This window comes from Rhinolophus sinicus, chromosome 4 (assembly GCF_057876585.1).
Source record: "Rhinolophus sinicus isolate RSI-liver-muscle chromosome 4, RSI-T2T, whole genome shotgun sequence".
Lineage (NCBI taxonomy): Eukaryota > Metazoa > Chordata > Mammalia > Chiroptera > Rhinolophidae > Rhinolophus > Rhinolophus sinicus.
In genome coordinates, this window is record NC_142504.1 from 33,138,166 (window position 1) to 33,159,372 (window position 21,207).

At 37.8% G+C, this 21,207-nt stretch overlaps 1 protein-coding gene across 2 annotated transcripts in view; it reads left to right on the top strand.

Annotated features, from left to right (window-relative positions):
- Positions 1–1,120: 1,120 nt before the first annotated feature.
- Positions 1,121–21,207, top strand: part of HEPACAM2 (HEPACAM family member 2) — a 36,715-nt gene continuing 16,628 nt past the window's right edge. The window contains exons 1-4 of one of the 2 annotated variants that reach the window (XM_074340731.2): positions 1,121–1,295; positions 8,677–9,027; positions 12,343–12,627; positions 20,844–21,140. In XM_074340731.2, the coding sequence (XP_074196832.2) occupies positions 1,217–1,295; positions 8,677–9,027; positions 12,343–12,627; positions 20,844–21,140 (1,012 nt within the window). In that variant the 5' untranslated portion in view covers positions 1,121–1,216. The remainder of the gene's footprint in view (positions 1,296–8,676; positions 9,028–12,342; positions 12,628–20,843; positions 21,141–21,207) is intronic. The other variant, XM_019729709.3, reaches the window with a different exon arrangement.

The window sequence follows — 21,207 nt, forward strand, 5'->3', positions numbered from 1 at the left end:
TGCAGTAAATGAAATGAAATGAAATGAAATGAAATGAAATGAAATGAAATGAAATGAAATGAAATGAAATGAAATGAAATGAAATGAAATGAAATGAAATGAAATGGGGGTTAACCTATAACTTAGTAAATTAAGCAGAAGTGTTCAAAATGCCTGCTGCCGTGGCAGTGAAGAAAGCAAGCAAACTAAAAAGCTGTGGCCCAGACACCACAGTAAACGCAAGAGCTCCGGGCCATTGGTTCACTTCCTCTGTGCTTCAGCTGTGAAAATGCGGCCTCAGATACTGTATTTCCCTGAAAATAAGACCTAACCAGGCAATCAGCTCTAATGCGTCTTTTGGAGCAAAAATTAATATAGGACCGGGTCTTATATCATATCATATAATATAATATGATATAAGACCTCGTATTATAGTAAAATAAGACCGGGTCTTACATTAATTTTTGCTCCAAAAAAACACATTAGAGCTGATGGTCCACTTAAGTCTTATTTTCGGGGAAACACGGTATTATCTGTTGGCATAGGCTTTTCATTATAACTATGCCAGCCCATGATTCAGTGTCACTTGGAAACCACCTGTGATTTGCTTTTTAAAATAACATGAGTCCACAGATTCAATAAAATCATGGCAGACATTTGTAAGAGGAAATGCTACACAGAAAAACACATTTTTAAAGATACTCAGGGGCTGTGTTCTGATTCTTTGGTAGAACTTTCACATGCTACTTAATGACTTCATGATGATTTATAACTGTTCAGCAGATATATGCACTACCTCAACTTTCACAGAAAAATTTTTTTTTTAATTTCAAAATAATGCCATTGTTTTGCATTATAGGAAAACAGCTTTTGTTTTTCAGGAAATTTCACAACATGCTCTCCTTAGGAAAGCGTACTGTTTCTCAATAAAGTCACCAAAAGGATGTTTTCCTTCATGTAATTATTAGTAACTAAGAATAATTCATGAAATATGCTGACAATTACTGATAATTGCTAAGAAGCTGTTCTGAAAGTCATAAGCCTGTGTTCTTGCAGAACATATAACAGGTGTTCCCACTCCCGGTGTGTCCTTTGTATACACATTCATTCTGTATTCAAATCACAGAAGCAAGAGGCAGGATAGGGTCTGTTACCTCACTGCTAATTTCCCTAGCAAATAAACCAGCAGCTGCTGGTCCATGAACCAAGTTGTCACTACAAACAGGGCACTGTATGCATGGGACAGGATGCTTTCATGGAGCCCGTCAGCAGCACCGTTGGGGTCTTTCAATGCAAAATATACCTCCTTCTCTTAGGTAAGGCATGCATGAATTGTGTGTTTTTTAAGTTGCGGGCGTAAGGTAAATATTTGTTTTATTCTGTAGATTCACTCAGATAATTGAAGAATAGCTCAGAACCTTTTAAACAGTAACACACTTTGTTCCAGCAAAGAAACAGGAACATTAGGAGAAATAAGGTTCAATAAATAGATGGTTACTGTTTTCTTAGAACAACAGTTATTGTCAATAGGACTCATTAAGAAGGTTAAAACATTCTAAGAACCTAATGAGTTTATTCTTTTTACAGACTTTACATATAGGTTCAGTAGTCTTCAGTATATTTCATTTTGGCTAATATTCTTATAGGCCATGAATTTGTGACTGTTTATAGTGAAAATCAAAACAACTTATGAAAATGTTTTTCTGCTGTTTTTATTAAAGATATTGTAGCAAACTGTTAGCTCTACTTCATTTTAAATTACCTATCTTCTCAAATATGGAAAAAGGTGAGGTTCCAAACTGACAAAAAATATCTTATACACAATAGGAAGAAATGTGCTTTAAAAAGTATTATTTCTCCAAAATGCCTTTAGTCTTTCTTTTTGCCCACTGGCTATTAAAATGTTTTTCTGTATCTGAATATTTTTTCCTCATTCTGTTTATCCTTAGAGTTTAAAGGAATCTTTCTCCAACATTAGCACTGTTTCTATGCCATCATTATTTTCACCAGATGTTTTCCTTTTCATTCTTTCTATTTATCAGTTTTTAAAGTCAAGTTAGTTTCTTGTTTCTATTCAACAGATAAGAATTCAAAAATGATTTTATTTCTTAAATTTTAAGAACTTAGCTAAATAAGCAATTTAAGTTTTAGCCTTCTTCATTAGTTTAGACCCTTGCTTTCACTGGTGTATTTCACTATAGTTTTCATTCTAACTGGAATTGTTATTTATACCTAATGTTGTACATACCCCACATATTTGAAATGTACAGTTTATAGAGTTTTTTAAAAAGTGTTTCAGTTTTCCATAGTTGTAATTGTCCCAGTATTTTATGTTGTCAAATTCAAACCTACGTAGATTTTTAGTTTTTTCCTTTTTAATTTTTTGAAAAATCAATTATCATAACTGGGTTTTATCTTTGTGCATTTTTCTGTGACTTGAAACTATCATTTGTCAGTGCACTACTTATTTTTAATTTTATAACAAAACTGCTGTCATTTTATAAGTAATGCTTTTGTAATTGGCTTTAAGAAAACCTTAGAGACAATTCACTTGAGGAATTCAACTAAATTAAAATATACTTTAGAGAACTACCATGTTCATAAGTAGTTAAAGCAGTTTTTATCCCTTAAGACTTCCTTTCTTACACAAATTTACTTTTTTCCATTGGTAGTGTGTTGTGAAGACCATCGGTAATGTGGAAGTCTTTATAATTTTTTTGGAATATTGAATTATCTGTTTGGTTTTCTCTTTAAAAAAAGAAAAGAAAAGAAACCTTAAAAATGGGAGCCCAATAGGTAGTTTGTAAAGTCAATTCAAAGTAAAACTTCATAATTTCTATTTTCTATAAAGACGCAAGAGTTTATTTCCAGTCAACAATGGTTGTGTTATGGTTGCTAATATCATACATGATAATGGGGAAATAAATGCCAACTATTTTGAGCTACAGCTAGAGGTCACTTTGTGAAGTCTGATGTTTATATTCAACACAGTGAAACTCATCTAGGGAGTCATTTGTTGCTGGAATATAGATAAATTTTACAATACGACTTCAGGTGTTCTTAACACTGGACATTCCTTTAAAATGTTGTTGTTCCATAGTTTAAGGGAGTCTCTACGAGGGAGATTATGACTATGATTTTGATGTCAGATTATTAATGGTATTAGCGATGTTTCTCCAGATGAGTATAATGCCTTATATGCAGGATGTGTAACAGTTTTTCTTTTTCATATTCAAAAAGTTTAGTTAATCTAATAATAACTTTCATTTATGTCCAAATATTTGGAATATCAAAAGGAAGTTAAAATATCATCAATTTAATATCATTTTCTTGAAGTTTATTCACACAGAGGTTGACTTTCTAAAATCAATAGTTTGAGTTCTTTCGGTTTTCTCATTCAACTACAAAATAGCACTAGAAAAATTTTCACAATGAATTTAATTTTTTTAAGTTAATAAACTATTGTTTTGACAGCATATCTGTAGTGGGAAACACAGCAATGGCAAGACAGTATGTGTTCCTAAAACGTAGAGGAAGCATCCAATTATCTGTGCAGTCCCCAGAGTTCACTACAAGTAAGGATTGCATCATATCAACAGGTTCATGTCTTTCCTGCAAAATGGAAAGATTTTAGGTGGCTTAGCTAAGATACTGTATAAAGAAAATTTTATTCCTTGATGACATTCTCATAACTTGCTACCTATAATTTATCTGATAAAAAATGGTGTAGGCAACCTAAGCACACAGCTATTGTTAACAGTTGTGCCATCTCTCACGATCATATATATATTTGAAAAAAATTCAAATGACATGACTTTGTATCATTTAATGTGATAAGCATTGAATATATTCTCAGATATTAATGGCACTATATTATTTAAAGTGTGATGCAGTTTCTAAAATGGCCCGAAGAACTAGTTTACCCTCCTTAAACAATATTGTAATTGCATATAAAATGTATTTTCTACTAAAGTAGTTTCATTTTTACCTGGGCTGCAATATTCATACTTAATATTTTATTAAATAAAATTTGTTTCCCGTAACTTCAGTGGTCGACTCTCTAATCAGTCTTTTCATACTTAAGATCCAGCATTTTGATTGAAGATCTGAAAGTCACCAACATTTCTATTTTAGTCATGCTAGCACTCCACAGTAATAAAGTGCTTTTTATTTCAGAATTTTTCACCATTTCAGAATATTGCAATATCGGTTTATCTTTTTCAACCCCAAGTACAAAAAAAAGTAGATAAGACATGGTTCTTATCCTTTTCAAAAAAAGGAATAAAGTAAAGAAGGACTTTTGCAATGACATCCCCAAACGACAAGAACAGACTGGCCAGAATTGCGTTCAGGCCATCGAGCTCTACATCTCAGTCTAGCAGTGGTTTCTAGGTTGGGCTGTGAAATGCATTAAATGGATCAGTAAATCAATGACCAAACTGTTCACTATCAGAGGCAAATATTGAGTTTTATGTCAGCAACCATGCAGCTTTTTCTAGTGCATTCTCTCAAGACAGTGATATGGCTGCTCACCATCCCCTTTGATTCCTTGGTAGGAAACCCAGACTTGCCGATTTATTAAAGGATATCCAGGGATTGACAACGTAATAAGTGGACTAAAACCTGAGACTCGATACTTCAAAATTCTTTGGGCCCTCTCTCAGTTAAATATGGACCCTTCACCTTCAAATGTACGGTAGCTGCTACCCTGAGAAAAGCACCTCAGAATGTCAACAACATAAAGAGTAAGAGAGGCCTTAGACCTCATCTAATATTACCCCCCTGTTGCATAGGAGAAAACTGAGGTCTAGAGAATAAAGACTTACTAAGGGCACTTAACCAGTCCCCCTTCTGTCCCAAGCATGTGTCCTTTACTAACATCTCACATTTAATGAATTTTTAACTTTATCAAAGTATCAAATACAGTAATCTCACTGCAAGTTTAGAAAATAAGCTCCTAAAATCCCTTATTTCAAGGCAATTAGCAAGTGATGGATTTAAGACTATACGGTGGAAGTAGGATAAGGGCGTCCAAGATCAGGAATGAATGATGAAACCCTCATAAACATTTTCATATGCACTGAAGTAAAAAAAGAAGACAGCAACACAATAAATATGGTGGAAATTGCATTTTACATAAGTTACTAATAATGGGTACTAAAAAATCTAGTTTTTAATGTATGGCTTACCAGGAACTTGTCAGGGCTTCCTATCACCAATTTCAATGAAAGGCATGTAAATGCATGTTGTTTTGCACAGATGACACATATACTGAGAGGAACCTTTTCCTGTACTGATCTCCCATCGAAATGCCCGGTGTCTTTATAAATCTATGACTTCAAGAACTTCATTCCGTTCTGTCAGCCTCTGCTTCCCATATCTCAGACATCACTAGTTTTAAGTCCTAGATTTACTCTCTCATCTTCCCTTCTCTCTCTTATGATTTCCTTGCAGAAACTGCTATTCCTTTTCTGCAATCCACTTTACCTCCTCTTTAGAATTCCCAGCAACCAGTTCGTTCTTTTTCTAATGATTCAAATTAGGAACAACTACAAATTTAACATTCCGGCACTTGCCACGAAAGAAAACAAGCAAATCCTCATACCTTTGTCCTTTGTAACTCCTTTATTATGGACCAAATCACTAAAATGAACATGCAGGTACAGCCCATTACCAGGAGGGAAAAAAAAAAATCTTACAAGTCAATCACAAATACACACAGAGCCCAAGGAAACTGAAAGACATATTTATTTTTCCCACAGAGTCACCTAACTTTCAGTCCATATAGTCAGTTTCAGTTAAGCATCTAGGAGGCCCTGCTCCCTCTAACTAGCTCTGATCTTCCTCTCTGTGCTTCCTCCTCCTAAGTTATTTGCTCTAACTTCCCTGCTAGCCCAACAGTCTCACTCCTCCAACAGCTAGTCAAAGACAAAAAACATGGAAATCTTTGGTTTGACCTGTCCACCTGGGAGGGGAGGAGAGAAATTTACTGTTGGTAGAACTTGATTCCTCATAGGAGCAGCCCTACACACATCTTTCAGTTTCTCCAAAGAAATCATCGTACAACAGGCCTTGCTACCTTTCCCTTCCTCATATCGATGGCTTTTCATAACAAGACTTAGATAGAGCTTAAAGATCCCCTTCCTAGTAGCGATGGAAAGGGGAAGCACTCAAAGATAAACATTTTGTATATGAGAAAACTGACATTGTGAAACCGAGGATCCTGATTTAATGTATGGTTTTCATTTGATATGTAGCCTCAACACTCTATTCAGTTTCTTCCCAGCAGGCCCTGTGAGCCTTAGCCCTTTCCCTCACTAGTCATTAACCCCCCAAGGCAACCAGAAACAATGGCCCTGCCTTGACTAAGGGTCACAAGGTATGGGTTTCTGTTAAGCTAAAGATAATATCATGATCTAAGTTATGTTTCAGCTCCTGAGCCCTAAGGTGGAACGAACCCCTGGCTACTTTTCCATAAAGCCAGACAGAGGGGCACCAGAGCAGACCTCAAAGCTGTCCTCATGACCTGAAGAAATGATGTATTACCTTTACTTCGCCTCCAACCAATCCGCTCCCAACATGACCTCGAGCCCCTATCCCACGATGTCTTGTGATTTTGCCCTACATAATCTATAACCTACAAGCCGTGGAAGAGTTCCGGCCTTTGAGCCGTAGCTTCCTGTTCTCCTGGGTGGCACCATTCATAATAAACTAAGCCAGTCTTTCTCCACTGCAGTTCTCATTGTTGAGTACTTGGCTCTGCTAGCACCCGGTAGATAAACTCTTTCTGTGAGATAACAATTGCGAGATAATTCTGTTTGTGCCCAAATTTCCATCTCTTCTCACCCAGGATTTCACTCCATCCTCATCCATCTGTATTCTGCTTCATCAAGATTTCTCTCCCTAGTGCATCATCCCAGTAGCTACTAACATGCTGTTCAGCATCCATCCTAAGAAAAAAAGAAGAAAATAACGTTATTTTGCTCCCCTTCACAGCAAAATTCCCCAGAAGTGTTGTCTATACTCACTGTCTCCAACTTCCTTCCCATTCTTTCTTTTTCCCTCACTGTTCAAAATACTTCACATTTAAATTCCTTCCATTCCCTCCCCCACTATTTCAATGTTCCTATGATGTGGGCACCATATTGCTACTTTTAAAATGAGGATTTTGAAGCAAAGAGATTTTAATTAGGATTTTAGAAACAGGGTAGCCTAAGCTAAGGAAGACTCTCCTCCACTGCAAATACATAGAAATGCCAGATAAAGTAAAACAATATATCCTGGCTCACGGTAAAGATGGGGAAATCTCAAAGTGCCAGCAACTAGAACAAAACCTGCAGACATAACGGTGAGTACCTGGGCCCAAACAACCCAGGCCAGCAGGAGACCAGGAGCCAGGGGTCCACACTGTGCAGAGCACCGCGGCCCAAGGCCCTCCAGGACCCTCATTCCCTCTGAAACCCACTTTAACCAGGCTTTCATGCCCAGTATACCCTTTTGGTATTCCCCCTTGGATGTCCAATGGGCAGCTAAAAGGAACATGTCCAAAACGGACTCCTGATCTTCCCAGAAAACTTGTTCTGCCCACAGCCTTCCCCATGATGGAATTTACTAGTTGTCCATTGATAAAGGCCAACTTCCTTCTTCCAGTTGATCAGGTCAACAACCTGAAATCATTCTTGACTCTGATTTCTTCTATCCCACCCTCCGTGTGTCCTCAGATCCTCTTAGCACCACCAACCTTCTCTCAACTTCTCTTTCACTGTCACCCTGCTCTACAGCACGGTCAGCTCTTGCCTACTTTATTGCAGTCACCTCCTGAGTGGTCTCCCACCCTGCCCTTGTCCCTATTTCAGTCCGTGCTCACAGCAGCTAGACCTAAAAACAATAAAATAAATAAGATCATTTATCTTATTTATTTTGTCTGCTCACAAAACTCCAGTTACACCCCCATCTCACTCAGAGCAAAACTGCCGCAGTGTTGCCCGCACCCCTCCAGCCCTGCCTGATCTGGCCCCGGCCACCTTGCTGACCTCCTGTCGTACCTGCTCCTCTCCGGGCACTCTGCTCCATGGGTTCCTGCCTCTGGCTGTTTCTCAAACACTCCAATCAGATTCCTGCCTCTGCACAGGAATGACCGATCATGACTGATAATGGTTTCATACCAACTTGCCTTGGGATATCTGCATTTGGCAAGGCGTTAGATCAAAGGAAAAACTTCCAATAATGGAATATCAAGCCATTTCAAAAGACTTTGGAGGAAGTCTTAGAAGGAAGCAGCCCCTCGATGTTTCTCAAAGCCTAGTTTCATTAGGATATGCGATGACTCAGACATGAATACAGTCGCAATTTCAAAATTTTTTAAACGTTTCATGGACTTTAGAACTAATACTCTTTCCCAGTTCTCCTTTCCCCATTATTCTTTAACAGTCATAGATAATAACTTCTGCTTTCCCTTTTCATTTTGCCTTTTAAGAAGTCATGCAGTCGACATAGTCTTTGGGTGGGGAGTTTTTAAAATGCAAGTTTCAGAGACAAATATTTACCTCTTCAGGTAACCGGTACTAGAATGTTCAGTACCTAGAAGCGTTTCTTCTTTGAAAGGGATTATCGCCTGATCAGGTTCTCTCTGCACTGCCTCTTTAGGTTGTGAAATGTGGCTCAGGGTCTTGACTGCTTTCCTTTCCGTTGTGACAGGTGCTTGCTCGGGGCTGAAGCTGGCAGTGCCATCACACACTGTCCATGGCATCAGGGGTCAGGCTCTCTACCTCCCTGTGCACTACGGATTCCACACTTCAGCATCAGACGTCCAGATCATATGGCTGTTTGAGAGACCCCACACGATGCCTAAATATTTACTGGGCTCTGTGAACAAGTCTGTGGTTCCCGACTTGGAATACCGACACAAGTTCACCATGATGCCACCCAATGCATCTCTGCTCATCAACCCACTGCAGTTCACTGACGAAGGCAACTACATTGTGAAGGTCAACATTCACGGAAATAGAACTCTGTCAGCTCGTCAGAAGATACAAGTCACCGTTGATGGTGAGTCCACTATAAGTGACATGGGAAGCTGGGTAGCATGGCCGTTAGCAATACCTCAGGAGATTAGACTGCCTGGGTTTTAGGTCCCGGCTCTGCAACTTTGGGCAAATTAATTAACCTTCAAAACTGCAGTGTCTCATCACGAATGACATTATCTACCTCAGGAAGCTTTCTGAGGATTAAATGAGACATGCACGTAAAGGATATGCACGATGCCCAGCTAAGGGTAATCAAGCAATAAGTAGATCCTTTTGTTGGCCTGGAAACTATCAAGTATAAAGTTGCTGATATAATAAGATGGAGAAAATTTTATTTTCTCAGTAGCAGAATGCACCCTGGAAGAGCCCTCTTTTTGTCACAAAGATTTTTATTTTGGCACATGGGGGGAAGATGAGACTTGCTCAGGGACCATACTTAAGAAACAACAGAAGTTGCTGGTAATGTCCTCTGAGAGAGACTGGGGTCAGTTAACTTTCAGATACTTATTTCCCTTATTAAGGTATATAAGTGGCATACCTTAAATACACTATGTCCAAAGCCCAACATCTCATTTTGCCCTCTAACCCTGTTTTTTAAACATTTCTCCATTTTAGTAAATACCAACTCCATTCTGCCAATTGCTTATGCCAAATCTGCCACCACCATGGACCCCCTCTTTCTTTCACATCTCCCATCTAGTCCATGAGTTAATCCTGTCTGCTTCACCTTCAAAATATTCGAGAGTTCAGTCACTTCTCAGCAGCCCCACAACGGCCCCACTCCATCCCACCATCAGCTCTGGCCTGGGCTGTCTGCATAGCCTGCCACCTCGCCTCCTGGCTTCTGCTCCTGCTCCCTGTAGCTTAGAATCCTCTCACAGCCTTCTTTTCATTCAGAATAAAAGTCAAAGTACTAACAATGGCCTACAAGGTCCACCATGATCTCCCCACATACCCAACACCTATGTGATCCCACTTCCTACCTCTTTTCCCCTCACTCATGCTGTTCTGGCCACAATCGTCTCCTTGCTCTTCCTAGATCAGGCCAGACACTCACACCTCAGGCTTTGGTTGTTCCCCCTACCTAAATTGCTTTTCTCCTAGATAATAGCATGGTCCCCTCCCGTTTCCTTTAGGTGTCAGCCCAAATGTCACTTCATCTGTGAAGCCTTTCCTGACCACCTTATATAAAGTATAACCTCACTCCCCCAAATACAAAGAGAGAGATATGCAATTCTCTATCTTGAATTCTTTTCATAGCTCTTATTTCTACCTGACACATTATATATTTTTATTTGTTTATTGTTTCTCTTTCCCACATAGATTACAAAGTCCGTGGGAGCAGAGATTTTGTATTGTTTTCTGCTCTGTGCTCAGTGCCTGAAAGCTGTTGCTGGCCATTTGTAGGTACTCAGTGTATATCTGTGGAATAAATGAGTGCAGACTAGAGAGACTGCCAGGGAGCAAATACACGGGATGTGGAAGCTGATGCCTAGAGAGCAAATTTGGGGAGTGGAAAGGAGAAAATCCTAAAGGGAATTTTCATGAAATTTTCCTTTGTATTATCCTGTCTCTCTTCCAAACTTTTAATAGAACATCCATTACCTGTTAACATATAGTAAAATTGCATCTGTTTAGAGAAATGCAACCAAAAACCTTAATAAGGGGTTAGGGCCCACGTAAAAAGTCTTCTTAGGAAATTTCCACATCTGAGTTACACTGTTTTAGATAAACGTGTGATTGCAATAGTAATGTCTACTCCAATGATTGATTCTCCCCATACAAGACCTTCGACATGTTACCTACGTGACTTACCTCATACCATGTGTATTTCCACACACAGACATATTTGAAACATAAGATGTTTTAATGTAATAAATGTACACAACTCATTTTTCTTTTTAAATCATAATGTAAACAAAAGCTATTCCAAATCTTCTATTCTTGCCAGAAAATAAAAAGGATTAAATTAAATGGACAAGCCAATTGATCACACCCACCTGGAGAAAGGCTGGAGGCTTCAGAGCTACTCAGCTGCCCTGCAGGATGCCTTTCCACTCCTTTCTCCTTATCTTCCATGTTTTCCTCTCTCCTCGGGGCTGAAGGCCTGGGTCTGTTTGTTCTACAATGAACGTTTTCCAGCATAGGAAACTATGAGCTGAGACAGATTTACGTAAGAAGATACAACCCCAGTTAAAAACTTGATAGGAAATTGAAATCTTACTACTGGAGCCAATCATCTGTCACTTATATATCATCTCACTCTCTCTGTGTCCCGTAGTCACACACAGAAGGATATCATTAAATGCATCTCTCTCCAAAATGCTGGAGAGAAACATGGCCTGATTTAAAGCCCTCTTCATTTTGCCACTGACTGCTGTGCAACTCTGGGCAAGTCTCTGTCCTTTATCAGAGAAAGTCAAGAATCTCAAAGATTAATGAAGGTTGCTGAAAATGGTTGTGGATACTTAAATAGTTTCTACCCTTGTCCAACAATTTTAGAGTTAAAATTCAGGGAGAAAATATTTACTCATTCTTGGAAATTTATTCATTTGACAGATATTATGTGACTGCAGTGTATCAAACTCATGACATAAAACTTTGCTTATGTCTCGAAGTTCCAAGAGGAATTTCTATTGGATTTGTTCTTTATATCTCTAACTTGATGTAATCCCACAAACACATTTTATCCTATTTTCAATTGAGTCCGTATTGAAATGTAGGCCTTGGTTTGTTAAAGTGATGAATGTAACGTTGCAACACAAATGCAAAGCAATGAAAACATATCATTAGTTCGCTCACATAGAAGGAAAAGTAAGTGATACGTATATGATTCTCTAAAACTTCCCCTCAATCTTTCACAAACATAATATATATGAGCTTGATATTTTGCAACAGTAGATAAAAATTTGAGTTTACTACATCCACCCCAACCAGTTGCTTAGAACAAAATCAACAGAGGGGACTAACCATGTTAATTTTGTCTGTGAGAGTAAACCTTTATGGTGTTGGCAAAAGCACAATGAACAGGAAATGAAGCTGAGATGTTCTCTGCCACTAAGTATGGTATCTATAAAGCAAAGGTTTTCATTAGAAAATCTTTGAACAGTATGTTCTAGAATGTGGTTATTTCTGCTGTAAATGGTGTTTTTATACTTCATCATTTTGCATTTTCTCTCACTTTTTTATTCCCTTCTTTAATCGCCTGAACTGTCTACATTTACAAAGTGTAAAACTATCGAATCATTTCCTCAGGATTTATTATTTGAGAGACCTCATAGACTTTCGTTGTAACTCGGTAGCGGCAAAATCATTTGTGTCTCTCTTGATATTGCAGACCCTGTCACAAAACCGGTGGTACAGACTCAGCCTTCCTCTGGGGCTGTGGAGTATGTGGGGAACATGACCCTGACATGCCTCGTGGAAGGGGGCACCCGGCTGGTTTACCAGTGGCTAAAAAATGGGAGACCTGTCCATCCCAGCCCCACCAACTCCTTTTCTTCCCAAAACAACACTCTTCATATTGCTCCAGTGACCAAAGAAGACATTGGGAATTACAGTTGCCTCGTGAAGAACCCTGTCAGTGAGATGGAAAGTGACATCGTTATGCCCACCATATATTGTAAGTTTTAAAAATATCATGAGTCTTCTTCTGGGAAGTTCTCACAAAGACTGTAAGCACCAGATGTCATCTGGTTTTCACTATTATTGTAGGCAGTCGTAATCAAACTTCCTGGGCACTGTCTTATCATGAAGTGTATTAACTTACACAACCCTATTTCTTGGTGATCAAGTTGAGATACCTGCCAGGGGATTTTCAGGATATACTTTGTGACTTAGTCAATTGTGTGACTTTACTTCTAGTGGAAAATAGGAACCTCAATTTCAAGAACCTGGAACCATGCGGAAGGCACTAATGTACTCATCCCCAGGGAGAAATGTTGGTAAACTAGGAGAGGGGTGTGCTCTGTCGCTGACCATAGGGAAGAAGAACATTCCCAGGTTATGGGGACTGCGTGGGTAGTGTGTTCCAAAGCACGGCTGTTTTCTCTGCCCACTTTCGGCTCCATTTTTAGAGTCAGGGTGTAGGGAGTATCATAGAGAAACCTTAATTATTCCACCACTAAGTATTCAGTTTCCCAGGGAACAGTGATTATTTCAGATTTCGGTTTTCTTCGGTCCTTTTTTCTGTTGTTGTTATTTAACCTTATGTACAGAGTTAAGTTCATCTAACTTTTCAGTTCACGTCATAACATCATCACCAACCCAAACAAGATCCCTTTATTTATTGTATTTTAACCCAGTCCTCTCTACTCCATCGCACCACCTCTAACATGTTTAATTTTGCATTCTAACTTTAGCTTTGCAGTTTCCCAACCTCCACACTAGTGACATTTGGGGCTGAACATCTCTTTGTTATGGAGGCTACCCTATGCATTATAGGATGTTTAACAGCATCCCTTGTAGTGGGCTTCTACCCACTATGTACCACTAACATACCACTACATACCTCTGGCTGTGACAACTAAAAAAGTCTCTGGACATTGCTCTATGTTTCCTGAGGGATGAGGAAGGGGAGAGGGGGCAAAATCTCCCCTGGTTGAGAACCAGTGGCCTATCCCACTGGAGAAGTCTTCTTATCAGTCACCACGTAGCTTAGAGCATAGCTACAACAGCGGCATAACAAGCAAAGTGAGCCATGGCAGAGGAAAACTTCTCACCCCGTGGTGTGAGGGGGCAGGTTTCAGCTGGTTGAACCACAAGAGTAGAATTAAGCCTGGTAAATTCAGAATTCAGTGTTTTAAAGATGAACCAGTTCCTTTACTCGGAAACATACAAACAAAAAAAGTCATTAAAGAGTGGCAAACAAGGGAATTACAGTTTTCACCAAGAAATACCCAAACACCACACACTGCAAGCAAATTATAAGATTTGTTACAGATGCTAGTTATATTGTGTTAAAAATTGTATTATTTTTATAGCTGATCTTTTAGTTGTATTTTACAGTAGTTTTGCATAAACTTTATTCGGATAACATTGTGAAAATATTCTGTCTGCTCTAAAGCATAGGCTGAGAAACAGATTCACAGAGAAAATAGCTCCTTGACGATCTGTACAAATAGCATTGAATTGGAGTGAAGAATTCAGATTTGGTACAGTCTATTTATTATGTGGTCATATTCTTGATTGAATAAGGTTATTCTGACATGAATTAAAACTTCCATTCAACTCCAAGCAGCACAGACCTAACCATTCAAGTTACTTAAACACAGTGCAAGAAAATGTGATCAAAGAGAATCAAATCTAGTGCTATGTAGACCAGCCTTACATTCTTGTTTTGTCTACATGGTTTACAGTCACATAAAAAGGTACACAATGCAAAGCAAGATATTAAACCAACCAGATATTACCTACTGAATACTAATCCTGAGGAACCATGATTCAATGTGGTGAGACAACAGGAAGTGAGACTGTGTTGGAGCATTCCTTGTTTATTGAAGAAAACCTGATCAATGTTTTTTGGGGACCACATGCTCTAGTTAATTCCATGTCATCTGAGGAATTCAATGGATAGCACAGTGGTTATGAGCCTGAGCTGTAAATTCAAACTGCCTGGGTTAAGGCCCTGGTTCTGCCATGACTAGTGTGTGCAAGTGACTCCTCCTTTGTGGGCATCAGTTTCCTCATCTCCTTATCTGCAATGTCCCCAAAGTAAGAGGGACGGGGAGGATTAAGTGAAATCCTACGTATAAAGTCAATGAGTGGCGCATAGGAAGAACTCAATACTGTTAGCTCTTTTATTCCCCTTTGAGCCAAAATTATGCTGCCATAATTGGCAACATGGCAGCAAGAAGTTATGGAAAGTCTGGATAATTTAGAAGATACCTGCAAAGAGAAAATTGAAGGACTACCTTGAGAAGAACTTTTTCCTTCCCCAACCATTACCATTTTTAAATTTAATATACTTTTATTTTTCTACATGAAAATATTTTCTTTACATCATTCCTTTCTTATACTATCTATTTATCTCTCCATCTGTCTACCTATCTTTAAACTCTAGTCATAGATTTAAGTGAAAAAAATCCTGGGGTGGGGGAGGATATAAACAATTATAGGCACATGAAAATATCATTTGCATCTTTAATTACACTTTTGTTTTGCTGCAGTTTATTTTAATCTAACAAAGTGAGAACAAGATCTTTCTTTCAACATGTGCATGCTTATGCCCCAGTATCATTATTATCACAGAATATGCGAATATACAGTATGGAAAGTATAAAAATGGGGAGAAAACCCATAATCACACCTGTAAATGTTAAAAAATATGCTTTAAACTCTATACCTGTTTTCCTCTCCTGTGTTATTTGAAAGAATTAAAATATTCCAATTTGAATAAATTCAGACTTCACAAACATATCTTCTATTTACAGACTGAACTTTCTTCTTTACATTCTTTTAGACATAGTTTGGAAATCTCACAGAGAAAAGTCTGTCATGAGTATGGACTAATGAAAGGTAGTAGAAAGAAGAACATTGAGAAAATTTACAAATGTGTGTTCTATTTTCACATTGTAAAGATGAATAACTGCGTGATTTAAGAAAGGCTTTTACTCTTATTAAGTAATAATTGTGAAAATAGTATTAATTAATTTTCTTATTTTTACATTCAAATGTAAAAACCTTCACTTGTTCAACATCTCATCTTTGATATTCATTCATTCACTCATTCATTCATTTATCCACTCATTCACTCATAGTTTGATTTGATTCAAAAGTCAAACATCATGGTCTTGTTTGTGCCAAGTAATTATTACCTATAGAAACATGTGTAGAACATATGTAACATATAGAAACACAACCCAGTCTTGTTAATTTATTGATTTTTTTTTCACTATCAGTATTTTAGCTTTATTTTATTGTTTTTGTTTTGTTTTGTTTTTTTGGTTTGGGGTTATAAGAATCAAATAAAATACATAGTCTGAAGATTTGTCATTTATCCTTTTTGTCAATGTGGCATCAACATGTTTGCAATCGTTATCATTCCATGCAATCTGGGAAGATGTGCCTTAGTTGATAGAGTTCCCACTTCTCTTCCTTCACCTAGTTACACACCCTTCTCCCTTCACATCTTCTCCAGTAAGGCTCACCTGCCACCACTTTGTCTCACCTCTTCTGTGTCACTAGGAGGTCTGCTGTGAGCCTGCGGCACCCATGCCATCTCTCCCCTCATACTCACTGTGTCATTATTTTCCTTGAGTCTCTTCTACTCATAAATGCCTCAACCTCAAATAGGAGCTCTGCGTTATTCTTCTTTGTATCCCTAGTGCAATACCTGACACAGATTAAGAACTCAGTAGAGGTTTCTTGAACTTGACTAAAGTGGAACAGATCATCTTTCTTCATATCCCTTTCAGATTCCAGTGTTACTTAATGATGCTGTACAGGAGCTAAATTACCCTCTATAAGATAATAGCTTCTTAAAGTGCTTTGGCCCTTCATTGTTGGGGTTTTGTTCTGACCATAGCAAAATTCCTCAATAATCTAGTAAATGTCATATTCCAATATTCCTCCATACAGGTCCGCATCATAATTTAGAAGTTCAGCATGAATTCTGTTTTCTTAAGGCACTGTTTCTATGACAGTTTCCTTCATGGAAACAGGAATTATTTTTAATTTTGTCAGAAAAATATAACAAAATCTATCAAGATTGACCATATATTTATGAAGTTATGATGTCATAATCCAGTACTGGTCTTAGATTGTCAAGCCATTAATTCAGAAAAATATCTACTGGCAGTTCATTAAATGTATATGCCTTCCAGCTCCAGTTGTAAATAATAACCCAGTAACCACTGCACTCTGTGTGTAACATATGGCACTGCTGCAGGGAAGTACTCTAAGCGATAAAAATTAAAGAAAAAAAAAGGTCATTCACAGTAAATACTTACCATCTGCTCCCAAGCAGGGTGGTAAGCAGCATCAGGATGGAAATTTAGGTACTGTTCCCGCCCAGCCATAAATTGTTAAAGAGAACAGATGATACGTTATTTTACAAGTCATTTAGTAAACAGCCATTCCTGAGGCAAAGTATTCATTTGTATTAGGAGTTCTCTGCCAAAGGCAAGAAACAGAACCACAATCCAGAGTCAAAAGAGAATTATCCTTCTGCTTTCATCTTCAATATCAGAGGCCACACTGGTTGAATCACTCCAAATGTCTTCAATTGGATTGCTCATTCCCATGAATAATGTACTGAACTGTTCCTCAAAGTAAAGGGATGGTCAGCCTGAAGTGCAAATGAAAAAGGAAATAACGTCATAGTGTGGTAAGAAGAAAACAGATTGCAAGCAGTGTGTAGAGCGTGCAAGATAGAAAGATAGATCTGTGTGTGTGCAGGAGGGAGGAAGGGAGGGAAAATAGAAGAAAGACGTGAAGGGCATACAGTAAAATATGGATATTTGTTCTCTGAGTAGTGGTAAATTACAAATGAGTTTTCTTTTCATCTTTGTTCTCTGAATTTTAAGATTTTCTGCAATGAACATGTATTTCTTTTATAATCAAATAAAATGTTACATTTTAAGAAATCATATCAGAAGCAAGCAGCTTAAATGCTTCAAGATGTTAGGTTCCAAGAACTGTAAGAGATGGTTTTGGGGAGCTGGGGGAGTTTGGGGGAGCTGACTCTACAGAGCCAGATACAATACATAATTCAGACAGACAGAAGGCAAATGATGATGCCAATCACGAAACCCAACAAATGGGGAAGTAGCAAAAGAAACACGTGTAGGGAAGATAAGCTAAGATAATCAGACTCCTTTCTTTAGAAGCTTGCTTTATTTTAAACTAGAGTGATGTTATTCAATTAGATCATCAAACTTATTCACCAGCCTTCTCTAATTGACTGTGAGTTTTCTCTACAAATCGAATCCACTCTCCAAATGGAAGAATTCCTATTTTTGAGAAAACTCCTTTACACTGCAAGGTCCTAGGGCAATTATGAGGAGTTTCAAAAAAAAAAAAAAAAAAAAGCTTTGAGTAATGTCAGCACACTTTGAATGAAATATCATTATTATATGTTAAATTATCAGACAGTTTGTTTTTATAGTCACATTCTATAAACCCTGAAAAGCAGTAAGAAGGCAGAAACTGGATGGCTGTATTTTTCTGACCATACTTCTCTTCTTTATCAAGGCTGCCTTGTTCTGCTCTCAGACTTTAGGTTGGGTGCACAGACTCGGGTCTTGTTGTCCAAACCTCAGTTGATCCCCAGGTTGGTTTTCTACTATGTGACTCATAACCACCAGTGCCCACTGGTTGGTGGCCTTTGCTTCCCTAATGTTCTGTCAGTGCTGACAACTTGAAGAGACCCTGCTGCCCTGGGCCTGAGATATATGCCACAGGACCATGTCCATGACACCTCAGATTCCCTCACCATGCCTGGAACTGTGTCATGTGCGCTGTGACAGTTCAACACTGATTTTAGTTAAGTGAGTGAAAACGGCTTTTTATTCCTGTTACATAACTTGCTATTTGGTGGAATTCAGAATAAGAGGGTTCCATGTTACAGCACACAGTTCTAAAACAGCAGTTTTCCTGAGACCAAATCACAGCCTGAAGCGAGAGAACAGGATGACAGTGTTCCAGCACAGTCACCGGAAGAGGCATTCATTCCTCTTCACTTTAATACTCCACCTTCCATTCTTGGTTACTTCAAACTTCTATGTTTACTTTATGAAAGTAGGTTCATCTCAGGAATATGTATTAGTATAAATCTATAGGTTTCGTATAGGGAGCAAATACGTGTAAAGTGTGTATTCCCTAGCTAAATCTAATTTATTGTTTTGCATCTTCAGCTTCTGTTATATCTTAGGAAATATGTTTCCTCAGTGCTAGGATTGGTCAGAAAACGCTGGTAGAACAGAGAGCTACTCTGGGAATCTGCAAGTTTGAGACTAACTTGCCAGTATCCAAAATAGCGTTAGTGAGGTATGAATCCTGGTGTTTCAAAGGTAAAAAGAACTTTGACAATTAGTCATCTAGTCAACCTTTTCTAGTAAAGGTGATGAAAATGAGACCCAAAAAGTTTAAATGACTTCTGAAGAACACTTAACTAATCACTGACAAAATCAGGATTTAACCTAGTTATCCTACTGTCTAGTCACTACATTGTTCTACACAATGAGAAATGAAATAGTACTTTTTAAAAAAATCAGAACCATTGAGATTAGGGTACTGAGCAAACCATACATAACTGTATGAGTCTCACGTGTAAGGAACAATGTTACTTTCTTGTATGTGTATACTTATCAATAAAAACCTCCAGTCGGCTTTATTCTGGGCTCTAGTCTTTCAGAACTGTGAGACCCCGGGCCTTCTGAGATTTAACTACATTAAGTCTCTGTTTGTTTCTTTCTTAAAAAGTTAACCCAAAGCCACCCCTTCTCGCACCCTCACTGCCCGTGTTGCACTGGACACAACACATAGCTTTATATAGCTTATAAATTTCTTGAGACTAGGAATTGCATCTTACATTTTTTTATCTCTCATATACTAAATATATTATCTAACACTTAGTACCTCTCAAACAAGTATTTATTGATTACTTGATTAACTAAGTACAAATTCATGTATAATTAGACAATAATTTATTGTAGAACTAATAACATAATTAGACAAGAAACTATTGTAATATAGAAAGTTATATCACACTTTTAGATAATATAAATGATTAAATGCCTATAGTTTAGAGTCCCAGCTCTGCTATGTAATAGCTTTGTGACCATGGTAAATTAATTTTTTATATCTCTAGCTTCTATCTTACAGTGGGAATAATAACAGCTACCTCATGCGGTTGCTTTAAAGATTAATTGTGGTTATCTACATAAGTACTTAAAGGGCCTTCAGATGGCAAATATCTAATAAATGTTGGTTATGATCAGCTGAAAAATGAGCACAACCATGCCTAAAACTTGAAGTTTTTAGAATATAAGCCAGGATTTAGACTGAAGGAGAAAAGCCTGTCTAGCTAGGGGATATTTTTTAAATCTCTCTCTCTATTCTCGAAGAAAACAATGGGAAATGTGTCCTCATGTGAAGGCAAGCTAATGCTACAGAAATAGCAAAATTCTACAGGAATATTGCAGTGTGAGGAAAAACACCATGGGATATCATGATTAAGTAGTTTATTGATGACCAATGAATATTTATTAATGACAACGAAGATGGATTTTTTCCAAATGGAATTCTAGGCTTAGCTTGTAGGGAGGAATTTTTTAATACTTTAACTGTTAAAATGCCATGAAAATATGGAATACTCATTATCTATTTGAACAAATTTATGTTCCATGTGCAACTATGTATTTTATAAATATTTGCATGACGTATCCTCACACTGAGACAAGATATAATAATACTCAAAATATGATTGTCCAAGAGAAAATAGTGGCCCTAATCTATTCTTAAAATGCTTTCAAGTGCAATTACTGTTTCAGAAAGTTTGAATTTGTCTAACAAGATTGCATATTTATCAGCATATTACTCAAAAGCTTAGCACAATTATGACACTGTCTATAAAATTGTTTATACTAGGTTTCAAGGCTTTCACTATTTCAAATAAGCTCAATCACAGCTCAAATAATTACTGTTTCCATGGATATCAGAATAAAACATTTTTAGGTCCTTATCATTAATTGGGAGTCTAAATGAAGACTTATTTGCCCAAGTTGAACATGAAGACTTTCACAGAAAATAAAATGCTGTTAAGCTCTCCCAAATTGATAAACTATGTCATGATTATTTATATGTCACCCCTTAATTTTTTCTTCTCAACTAATGCAGATGGACCGTATGGACTTCGAGTTAATTCTGATAAAGGACTAAAGGTAGGGGAAGTATTTACTGTTGACATCGGAGAAGCCATCTTGTTTGATTGTTCTGCTGATTCGTACCCTCCCAACACCTACTCCTGGATTCAGAGGACTGACAATACAACCTATGTCATTAAGCATGGGCCTCACTTGGAAGTTGCATCTGAGAAAGTCGCCCAAAAGACAACTGACTATGTGTGCTGTGCTTACAACAACGTAACTGGGAGGCAGGATGAAACTCGTTTCACAGTCATCATCACTTCCGTAGGTAAGTGTGACATAAAAGGCAAGGATCCCACTGAAATACAAATGCATGCTGGTCTTGCTCTACCCCT